Raw genomic sequence first — 11,420 nt, 5'->3', positions numbered from 1 at the left:
TCAGAGAGATCAAGCAGAATGAACACATAGAAAGAGTTTTTGGATATGGCAATAAGAATGCTACTTGTGAACTTTGAGAGTGAATTTGCAGTCGAATTATAAGAAAGGAAGCTACTAATAACTGAATACGTGGTAAGAAAGTTGAGTAATTGAGATGTCCCCAGTTTTCAGTGCTGCTACTTCTGTCCCCTCCAAATAACATTTCATATTTTGCTTTTATTTTTTTTCTGAATATGCTGTTTCTTCACAACAGAATGGAAGGTCCTTTAGGGCAAGGTCAGTATTTTGAATATGTATCCATAGAAGCCAGCACTATGTCCAAAATAGAATAGGTGCCTAATAATGTTTATTGAATTGAATTCTGGAACATTAATATTAGTAAAAACAATTTAGATTTTCCAGTCTTTTCTTAAAGGTGTCTATCAACGTGGTGTCACTGACGAAGACAATGGACAGAAAGAATCACACTGTGGTGACTGAGTTTGTCTTCCTTGGACTCACCAATTCTTGGTATATGCAGCTTTTTATCTTTCTGTTCTCTTCTATGTTCTTTGTGGCAAGCATGCTGGGAAACCTCCTAATTGTGCTCACAGTGACTTCTGACCCTTGTTTACACTCACCCATGTACTTCCTGCTGGCCAACCTCTCCTTTATTGATCTTGGGGTTTCCTCTGTCTCTTCCCCCAAAATGATATGTGACCTTTTCAAAAAGCGGAAAGTCATTTCATTCTCTGGCTGCATTACCCAGATGTTCTTTATTCACTTGATTGGTGGTGTTGAGATGGTGCTGCTTATAGCCATGGCCTTTGACAGATATATTGCCATATGTAAACCTCTCCATTATTTGACTGTTATGAGTCCAAGAACGTGTATTATGTTCCTGGTTGCTGCCTGGACCATTGGCTTCATCCACTCAGTGGTCCAACTGGCTTTTGTTGTAAACCTACCCTTCTGTGGCCCTAATGAACTGGATAGTTTTTATTGTGACCTTCCTCGGTTCATCAAACTTGCTTGCACAGATACACACAGGCTGGAATTGATGGTCACTGCCAACAGTGGCTTCATTTCCTTGGGCTCCTTCTTCATCTTGGTCATCTCTTACATCTTTATCCTGGTCACTGTTCAGAAGCATTCTTCAGATGGTTCTTCCAAGGCTCTCTCCACTCTGTCAGCTCACATCACTGTGGTGGTTTTGTTTTTTGGCCCCTTGATCTTTTTTTATACCTGGCCATTTTCCACATCAAATGTAGATAAGTTTCTTGCTATTTTTGATGCAGTTCTCACTCCTTTTCTCAATCCAGTCATTTATACCCTCAGAAACAAAGAGATGAAAGTGGCAATGAGGAAAATGTGCAGTCAGCTTGCAAATTTCAAGAAAATCTCTTAAAGGACTGGAGAAGAACATGAAAACATTGAGTTTGAGTTCCTGTGGGGACACTGAAATGACACTAATCAATTGGGGAAGATTGTTTCGGATATGAGTGGGGAAAGAAAAAAGGGGTAATTATTAATAAGTTGTTTACATAAATATTTTAATTGAAATAATGGTTTTATGCAAGATCATTATTTGACAGTGTGGAAAGGGCAGAGAGAGGGGTTTGATAAAAGAAGAATTGCCTTAGAAAGGAAAATAATAATGAAGGGAATAGAGAAGTAGTAGTCATGGAGGCAAGACAAGAGCAAAATGATACTGTGACACAAAAGAACAATACAAGGAAAGTTTCAAGAACAAGATGAGAGTTGACAGTTTGAAATGTTTGATGAGAAATAAAGGGTTTTGTTTTTTCCTAACTCCTCTACTGTCTATTCCAACAGATTTTCGTTTCCTAGGAGTTCTAGAATAATATATTCAAGGAAATAGCCATTTGTTTAATTAAAATAAACCAATACCAATTATCAAGTAAGCCCAACTTTCTGTAAATTTAGTTTAGTTCCCACTAGGAAGTTTCTCATTCTATTTTGGATAACTAAATATTACTGATAAATATATATATTGTACATATGGTTTCAATGAACTTATTACAATTGACTTTGAAGTCCCTTGTAAGCTATTCCTAAAATGATCTTTTGGTTTGCATAATTTCTGCATTATATTTGATAAACTATGATTTCTGATCTTCCCTGCTGTTGATTGGGTTTATAGTTGCTTCCATGTTGTATTCCCCACTACAGGATCCTGAGATTCTTATGAGCCAGGACTGTATTGTGACTTCCTTTGTATCTTCAGTGCTTAGCACAGTGAACATTTATTAAACATCTAACTATGTGTCAGGCATAGAGCTAAGCACTAGGGATTCCAAGAAAGGCACAACAGTCTTGACTCATAAGGAGCTGAGGGTCCTTTAATGGGGGAGACAACATGCAAACTATGTATGAAGAAGGTATATCTATATCTATATCCATAAATTGGAGAGAATAGAAGGAAGGCACTAGAATTAAGGGGGATTAGAAAAGGCTTCCTCCATTTTATCTGGGTCTTGAAGGAAGTCAGGGAAGCTAGGAGGTAGAGATAAGGAGAGAGAACATTCCAGGCATTGGAAAGAGCCAGTGAAAGTGCCAGAGAAGGGAGATGGTGTATCAAGAGCAAGGAATAGCAAGGAGGTTAGACTGCAGCATGTGGGTGGGAGAAAGGGGAGAAGGATATAAGACAAAAGCAGATTGGAAATGTGGGGGAGGGAGAGTATGAAAGAGTTGCAATGCCAAATAGAGGATTTTATATTTGATACTGGAGGTGATGGGAAGCCAGGGAAGTAGATTACTGAATGGTGTGTGTGTGTGTGTGTGTGTGTGTGTGTGTGTGTGTGTGTGTGACATGGTAATACATGTGCTTTAGGAAGATCACTTTGAGAAGAACCTAACAGTTTAAGGGATGTTACATATTGTATTCTATATTGAACCATTTACCATTTAGCTCTTTCACTACTTGGTATTTTTTACCTTTTACACATTCTCTAAAACTTGTAAAACACACATTTGTCCTGGGCTTCTCTTATGGTGTTATGGAAAACATCCATTATGTCCTGTGAGTTTTTAAATTTTTAGTCTTCTCAGTGTTCTATCTAATGCTTGCATTTGAACATCATTTCTCTTCTAAAATTCAGTAATTTCATGAAATTTTTATGAAATATGAAATATTTCATTCTTCCTCCAAAGTGACCTCTTTTCACCCAGCAATGATTATATTGTGATCATTATTATTTCAATGATATTCATTCACATTAATGTCATGTACCACCTCTTTTTACTTATTTTTAACTTGATTTTTGCCTTTTCCTTAGTGTTCTCTAATGACTAGCCTGGGAGGCTGCCATTTGTCTAGTCTCTGAATTTCCCAATTTTTAATGTTCTGATGAGAAATTCTGTTAATCTATTTTTTGTAAAATTGAAGTTTATGATCATTACTACTAGCTTAGAATTGTAATTTCATTGCCTGCATCATTTGCAACTCAGTGTTATCATCCTCAGTCTATGGACTCACATATACAGAACTCATATTTTTTTGTTACATAATTCAAGTAAGTTCAGTTCAATCTATTTCAACAAATACTAATTATGTGCTTCCTATATGCATGGCACTGGGTCAGATGAGTGCTATGCAAATAACAATTGGTTATTTCTATCATGGACTTTACTTTCTATAGCAAAGATGAAAATACCTCAAGTATATAAAAAGTTAATGTAATGTATGAGCAAAGTTATACAGAAGAGAGTGAGAGATAAGGATAGAAATATATATATATATATATATATATATATATATATATATATATATATATATATATATATATATATATATAGAGAGAGAGAGAGAGAGAGAGAGAGAGAGAGAGAGAGAGAGAGAGAGAGAGAGAGAGAGAGAGAGAGAGAGACTAAGGGAATATTGAAAAATCACACAAAAAAATCACAAAACGCAAGCAAAACCAATGCAAGCAAAATTAGAAGGAAAGCAGAAACGGGAAATTTTTTTATAAGAAGTATCTCTGACAAAGGCTGACTTTCCCAAATATATAGAGAATTGAGTCAAAGTTATAAGAATACAAGTCATTCTCTAATTGATAAATGATCAAAGGATAAGAACAGGCAATTTTCAGACAAAAAAAGCAAAAGCAATTTATACTTGTATGGAAAAACTTCTCTAAATCACTTTTGATCAGAGAAGTATGAATTAAAACAATTCTGAGGCACCACCTCACACCCATCAGATTGGGTAATATGACAAAAAAAGAAAATGACAAATGTTGCAGAGCGTTTGGGAAACTGTGATACTAATGTTCTGTTGGTGGAGTTGTGAACCATTCTGGAGAGCAATTTGGACCTGTGTTGAAAGGTTATAAATATGTGCATACCCTTTGGCATAGCAATACTACTGCTAGGTCTATACCCCAAAGAGATTTTTACAAAAGGGGAAAGGACCCACATGTACAAAAATATTTATAGCAGGTCTTATTGTGGTGGCTAAGAATTGGAAATTGATGGGAGGCTCATCAATTGGGGTTTGAATGAACAAGTTTTGGTATATGATTGTAATGGAATACTATTCTGCTACAAGAAATGACAAACCCAAGATTTCAGAGAAACCTGGAAAGACTTAACTTGAACTGATATAAAGTGAAGTGAGCAGAATCAGGAGAACATTGCACACAGTAACAGCAAGATTATATGATGAATTCTCAGTAGTGCAATGATCCAAGAAAATCCCAAAGGACTCATGATCAAAAATGGTATCTGCCTTCAGAGAAAGAACTGATTTTGTCTGAAGTATACTCTTCCTTCCTTCTTTTTCTTTCTTTCCACGAAATGGTTAATATTAACATGTATTTGGGAAAAACTAAAATATTATTTAAAAAATAAAAATGTATTGAAAATGACAAAAATTACATAGAAGGGGACCCTTGAGCTGTGCTTTTGAAGAAGCTAAGGCTCTTATTTGTCCTCAGAGAAATTTTCTAGTATATTTTCTTGGTTTCTTGGAACAAGATTATAGTCAACCTAAGTCTAATCTTCTTTCAAAATTTTTTTCATCTCAGTTTTCCCTGCCTCAAATGTTTATTACATTGTGTCATTCTATTTTCTCATTGATTTCCATTTCTTGATTGAATTCCCTACTAGATTCTCTCATATAATTTATTCCACAAATACTTATGGAGTTGGTATCTTTGCTGGGGACTGTGGGTAATAAAAAAAAGGATAAGACCTCCATCCATCCTGTAAGGAATTAACCGTCTATTTGGGGAGAGAGTTTATAAAGATACCCTTGAAAAATCAAATAGGAATGCAAATGTTAAATGATAATATGTGACAATGGTGCAAAAGCTACCAAAATAATATCTAATTCAATGTCAGATTGATAGTACAGGCAGTAAGTACTATGACTTCAAGGAAAGAAGATATTAGGATCCATAATACCAAAAAGGTGGACAACACCTGTTTTAAGGGAATAAGTAATAGAAATGGCAATCATCTGTCTTAAGCTTTCTGATTAAGGGGGTTTATTTTATCTGAATGAAGTTCTGATTCATGTGTACAAAGGTGGTGATGTCATAGTAGACAAAGTATTGGATTTGGTATCAAGGAGATCTTGGGTCAACATCTGCCTCTATCACTTTATAACTAAGAATTCTTTGGAAGTCACTTCATCTCTCTGTGCCTCAGGAAACCCCTTAGGGTCACTGGATAAACAGCCTTTGAGCTGAAAAGTAACTTTGAATTCATCTATTTCAAACTTCCAGATGTTAAAACCATGCCTTTGCTGCTGTCTTATGATGGAATTTCTCTCAGTATCTGGTGCCTTCTCTTTCTGGAGCATTCCACCACAGCTGAAGGTTTTTCAACCTGAAATACACCTCTATTTCCCCACTGCAGTCTGCCAGTGATGAGTTCCTCCTGGGGACTCTTATTTTGTGGAGGGGGCCAGGATGGCTTTCATTTCTGTCCTGGCCATCCCTGCATAGGGTATCTTCATTCTGCTTTCCTTTCACTACTTTTTGGCTCCCTTTTATATTGTTGTCTTTTACTATCAGTCAATAGTACTCAGTAGTCAATAATCATTTATGAAACAACTACTATATTCTTTGTCTCTCTCTCTCTCTCTCTCTCTCTCTCTCTCTCTCTCTCTTTCTCTCTCTCTTTCTTTCTTTCTTTCTTTCTTTCTTTCTTTCTTTCTTTCTTTCTTTCTTTCTTTCTTTCTTTCTTTCTTTCTTTCTTTCTTTCTTCACTGATACTCAGATTACTTAAAAGTAAGTTATTTCTCCAATATCAGGAAGGCTTTTATTGATACGGTTAGGATTTGAACTCAGGTCTCATGATTCTAAGTTCAGGCCCGCATATTTGCCAATCTTTCCACTGTATCTTTCTGCTACATAGAACTCATAGTAGTACAAGGAATGCTGATCTAAATGCTCCCCTGTCCTCCTTTCCAAATTTCTTTCAAGTTTTTCCAGTAATTCTAAGTATCTAAAATTTCTTTCTAGTAGACAATTTCCCATTCCACTTACATTTGAGATGGCAGAAAACCAGCTTTAACTTACCAAATTCTCTAAAAACCACAATGTGCTTAAAATATGACAATATATATAAAACTGCAAGTATATTTATGAAAATTTTATGATGGAGAAAGCACTAACTACTCAGAAGATCAAGAAAGGCTTCCTATAGGAAGTGTCACCTAAGGTCAACCTGGAGGGAAGGTTTTTAGAATCCTTGCTCTACAGGCTGAAATGATGAATGTCTTTTGAGTATGGGGTCCAATTGAGGTGAGAGATGGAGTATTTACATATATTATCTCACTTATCTTCGTAACAATCATGTGAGGTAACTGCTATTATTATTCCTATTTATAGGTGAGAAAACTGAGGCACAAAGACATTAAGTAACTTGTTCAGGGTCACATGGCTAATAAGGGTCTGAGTCAGAATTCAGACTTAGTTCTGACTACAAGTCTGGTACTCTATACACTATATCACCTTCTTACATAGGGGAGTGCTGTGGATCAGAGTTCACATTAGGAAGCTTATTTCTCAGGGCATAGTGTGGATTGGAAGGGAAATAGGAATGAGATAGATTATTTAGGAGTTTGCATTTGCCTTGAGGCATTTAGGAACCACTTAAATTTACTAACCCAGCAATGCCATGATCAGTCTTGGGCTATAGGAAAATTCATTTGGCAGTTCTATGAAGAAGGATTAGAGAGGGAAGAGACTAGAAATGAATTTAAAACTTTTGTAGAAAATCATAGATCTTTTTTTATGGTGAGTGGAAGAAGTTCTTATACTGGGAGTTTCCTTAAGCTGATGAAAGCAAAGCTCTTTTAATTGCTGTGTGGTTCATGCTATAGATCCCGTAATGTAGGATTAATCTTTTGTCTGGAATTTCTATATATTTTCTTCTTTTACTTTTTCAGATTCACTGCAGGAAGCCAGATGGAATTTGGTGCAATAGAAGAAATTATTTCACTTAAAAGTGTGCACATGTTTGTTTCTCACATTTCCCAGATATACTTTTGTTCTAACTTCATTAAATTGGGCCAGAAAAGAGTCAAAGGATCTTTTTTACAGGGAACATTCACATCTCTCTTTAGTCATCTTTCCTCTTAGTTATCGTGGGAAAACCACCAGTATCCTAGGAGACAAGTCCTTTGGTCAAATGATCTCAGGCTGGCAAAACCATTTTCTACAGTATCACTTGGCTGCTAATGAGCTGTCCTTCTGCTTATAGCAGCATTTTATAATGCCCTTAGTGCTTTTAGTCACTACAAATGGTTAGAAGGCTAAGTTTTGGGATCTCTTCCGCACAACTACAGTATCAGATCCTGTGATAGAATAGGTAAGTAAGAGAGATGGGAGTAAATTCTCTAGCAGATAAATTCTTCCAACAGGAGATCAGACTGGCCAGAGGTCTCCATATTTCAGGGTGAACAGATGATGCTGAGAACAGCATCACTCATTATATGGCACACTAATGGGGTTGGGATGGGGACAGGAATTGCATTTTTCTAAGAAAAGAGTCAACAGGGAGAAGATGAAGCCAAATACATGAAGGGAGGGTTAATATGAAAGTTTCCAGATTATGGAGATATGGGAATACATACCTGGAAACTGAACTTGATTTCATCACCTGATAGACATATCAGAGAAATTCGTAAAGACAAAAATATAAAAAAAGTTAACCATCTCCTCAAAACTTATGGAATTTTCTTTTTCTTAAGGAAAATGTCTATCTATCCTTCCCCCTTCTCTGTGAATATCTATCTCCTTTGTTCATCTTAACTTTCTCCCTTATGTTGTCTGGATTTGATGGGTGAGTCTTTGCTTTTTCTTTTTTTAAAATTTATTTATTTATTTTTCATTTTCAGCATTTCTTTCCACAAGATGTTGAGCTCTAAATTTTCTCCCCATCTCTCCCCTCCCCCATCCCAAATATTGTGCATTCTGATTGCCCCTTCCCCCAATCTGTCCCCTCTTGTATCACACCCATCACTTCCCTTGTTCCCAACTTCTCTTTTTCTTGTAGGGCAAGATAGATTTCTATACCCCATTACCTGTATTTCTTAATTCTCAGTTGCATGGAAAATCAATTCTCAACATTCATTCCTTAAACTTTGAATTCCAACTTCTTTCCCTTCCTCTCTGAGGAAGGCATTCCCACTGAGAAGGCAAGAAATTCAATATAGATTATGTATGTGTAGTTTTGCTAAAGACTTCCATCATAGTCATGTTGTGTAAGACTAACTATGTTTCCCTCCATCCTACCCTGTCCCCTATTTATTCTACTCTCTTTTTATATCTTGTCTCTTCCCTAAAGTCTTTACTTCTTTTTATTCCTTCCTCCCTTTCGCCCTCCCTTCGATCATCACCCCCCCCCACTTATCCCCTTTCTCCACTTTCCTGTAGTGTAAGATAGATTTTTATACTAAATTGAGTGTGTATGTTATTTCCTCTTCACACCAAATGTGATGAGAGTAAGCTTCACTTCTTTCCTCTCACCTCCCCTCTTTCCCTCTCCATTGAAAAATAATTTTCTTGCCTCTTTTATGAGAAATAATTTGCCCCATTCCATTTTTCCCTTTCTCTTCCTAATATATTCCTCTTTCACCCCTTAATTTTATTTTCTTAGATACCATCCCTTCCTATTCAACTCACCCTGTGCCCTCTGTCTATATGTGTGTGTGTGTGTGTTTGTATGTGTGTATGTATAATCCCTCCAACTACTCAAATACTGAGAAAAGTTTCAAGAGTTACAAATATTATCTTTCCATGTATAATCGTAAACAGTTCAACTTTATTAAGTCCCTTATGATTTGTCTTTCCTGTTTACCTTTTCATACTTCTCTTGATTCTTGTGTTTGAAAGTCAGATTTTCTGTTCAGCTCTGGTCTTTTCACCAAGTATACTTGAAAGTCCTCTGTTTCACTGAATGAAAATTTTCCCCGGAAGTATTATACTCATTTGTGCTGGGTAGATGATTCTTGGTTTTAATTCTGCTTCCTTTGACTTCTGAAATATTATATTCCAAGCCCTTTAACCCCTTACTGCAGAAGCTGCTAGATCTTGTGTTATCCTGATTGTATTTCCACAATACTAGAATTGTTTTTTTCTGGCTTCTTGCAATATTTTCTCCTTGACCTGGGAACTCTGGAATTTGGCTACAAAATTTCTAGGAGTTTTTCTTTTCAGATCTATTTCAGGAGGTGGATTCTTTCAATATTTATTTTTGCCTCTGTTTCTAGAACATCACGGCAGCTTTCCTTGATAATTTCATGAAAGATGATGTCTAGGCTCTTTTTTTGATCAGGGTTTTCATGTAGTCCCATAATTTTAAAATTGTCTCTTCTGTACCTATTTTACAGGTCAGTCGTTTTTCCAATGAGATATTTCATGCTGTCTTCTATTTTTCATGCTTTTGGATTTTGTTTCATAATTTCTTGGTTTCTCATAAAATCATTAGTTTCCATCTGGTCCATTCTAATTTTTAAAGAACTATTTTCTTCAGTGAGCTTTTGAACCTCCTTTTCCATCTGTCTAATTCTGTTTTTAAGCATTCTTCTCCTCCTTGACTTTTTGGGCCTCTTTTGCCATTTGAGTTAGTCTATTTTCAAAAGTGTTATTTTCTTCAGCAATTCTTTGGATCTCATTTAGCACGCTGTTGACTTGCTTTTCATGATTTTCTTGCATAACTCTCATTTCTCTTCCCAATTTTTCTTCCACTTCTCTCACTTGATTTTCAAAATTCTTTTTGACCTCTTTCATGGCCTGAGACCACTGCATATTTATTTTGGATGCAGAAGCCTTGACTTTCATGTCTTCCTCTGATGGTAAACATTGTTCTTCCTCATCTGAAAGGATGGAAGAAAATACCTGTTCACCAAGTAAATAACCTTCTATAGTCTGATTCCTACTCCCCCTTTTTTGAGCATTTTCCTAAGCAGTTGCTTGGCTTTTGAGTCCTCTCTGAAGAGGAGAGTATACTCTGGGGACCTGTAAGTTCTCAGTTCCTTCAAGGTGGCACAATCAAGGAAGAGGAGTAGACTCCTCTCCTGGCCTGCGCTTTGGTCTGGGAGCTACCACAAGTACTCTGCTGCCCAGGATCAATGAGTAGAATTACCTCTACAGAGCCTTCTCTAGCCCCACCAAGCCAGTGCTCCTCCTCACTCCAGGGCTGCCACTCAGGGCTGAGACTTAGATCAGCAGCTCAATTCCCCCATGGGCTTTATGCTGTGGTCTCCAAAAATGAATGCTGCTGCTGCCTGGGCCTGCTGGGGCAGAAGCTGAGGCAGGAGGACCATTCTCCCTTCTTACAGAAGTGAAAGAGCTTTCTCACTGAACTTTTGAAGCTTTCTCTGGCGTTTATGGGTTGAGGGATCTGGGAACAGCAGCTGCCACTGCTGGTGCCCTAAAGTCTCCTCTGGTCCTGTGTGTGTGTGTGTGTGTGTGTGTGTGTGTGTGTGTGTGTGTATGATCTCACTGAGTATGCTTGGAACTGCCTTTCCTGTTTCCCTTTGACCACATGAATGTTTTAGGGCCTCCATCTGGCTAAAAAATGATCTAGCACTAGGAAGAATTTGGGGTTTTGCTGCGATGTGACCAACCACGAGTGATCCCTTGTCATTTCCTCTCCATGGCAAGGAGAGAGAGTTGGGGTTACAGAATCAGTTAATATAAAATACAGCTTTAGGCTTGTAATTCTTTTCCTAATCAGAAGGACTTTGTAATAGTCCTCTCTAGAGGTAAGAGGGTTCAAAGTAAAATGATGAATGGAAAAAAACTGAGATATGAGAAATGTTGAGCAAGTAGAACAGATACTTGGCACCCTATTAGATATGTGGCATGAAGACAGATGAGGAGCTGAAGATGATACTGAGATTGTGAAACTAGATAACTGGGAGATGGTGGTTTCCTCAACAGACACAGGGAAACTTGGAGGAG

The 11,420-nt window shown here is 37.0% G+C and overlaps 1 protein-coding gene across 1 annotated transcript; it reads left to right on the top strand.

Annotated features, from left to right (window-relative positions):
* Positions 1 to 427: 427 nt before the first annotated feature.
* On the top strand, positions 428 to 1,387 carry LOC140515017 (olfactory receptor 4F3/4F16/4F29-like). Its single transcript, XM_072625584.1, has one exon. It carries the CDS (start codon positions 449 to 451, stop codon positions 1,385 to 1,387), a length of 939 nt encoding a protein of 312 aa, XP_072481685.1. The 5' UTR covers positions 428 to 448.
* The last annotated feature ends 10,033 nt before the right edge of the window (positions 1,388 to 11,420 follow it).

This window comes from Notamacropus eugenii, chromosome 7 (genome assembly GCF_028372415.1).
Source record: "Notamacropus eugenii isolate mMacEug1 chromosome 7, mMacEug1.pri_v2, whole genome shotgun sequence".
Lineage (NCBI taxonomy): Eukaryota > Metazoa > Chordata > Mammalia > Diprotodontia > Macropodidae > Notamacropus > Notamacropus eugenii.
This window is presented reverse-complemented; position numbering and strand designations above follow the sequence as displayed.

Coding starts and splice junctions, on each gene's coding strand:
- LOC140515017 (XM_072625584.1), top strand. CDS start 449: ATGGACAGAAAGAATCACACTGTGGTGACTGAGTTTGTCTTCCTTGGA.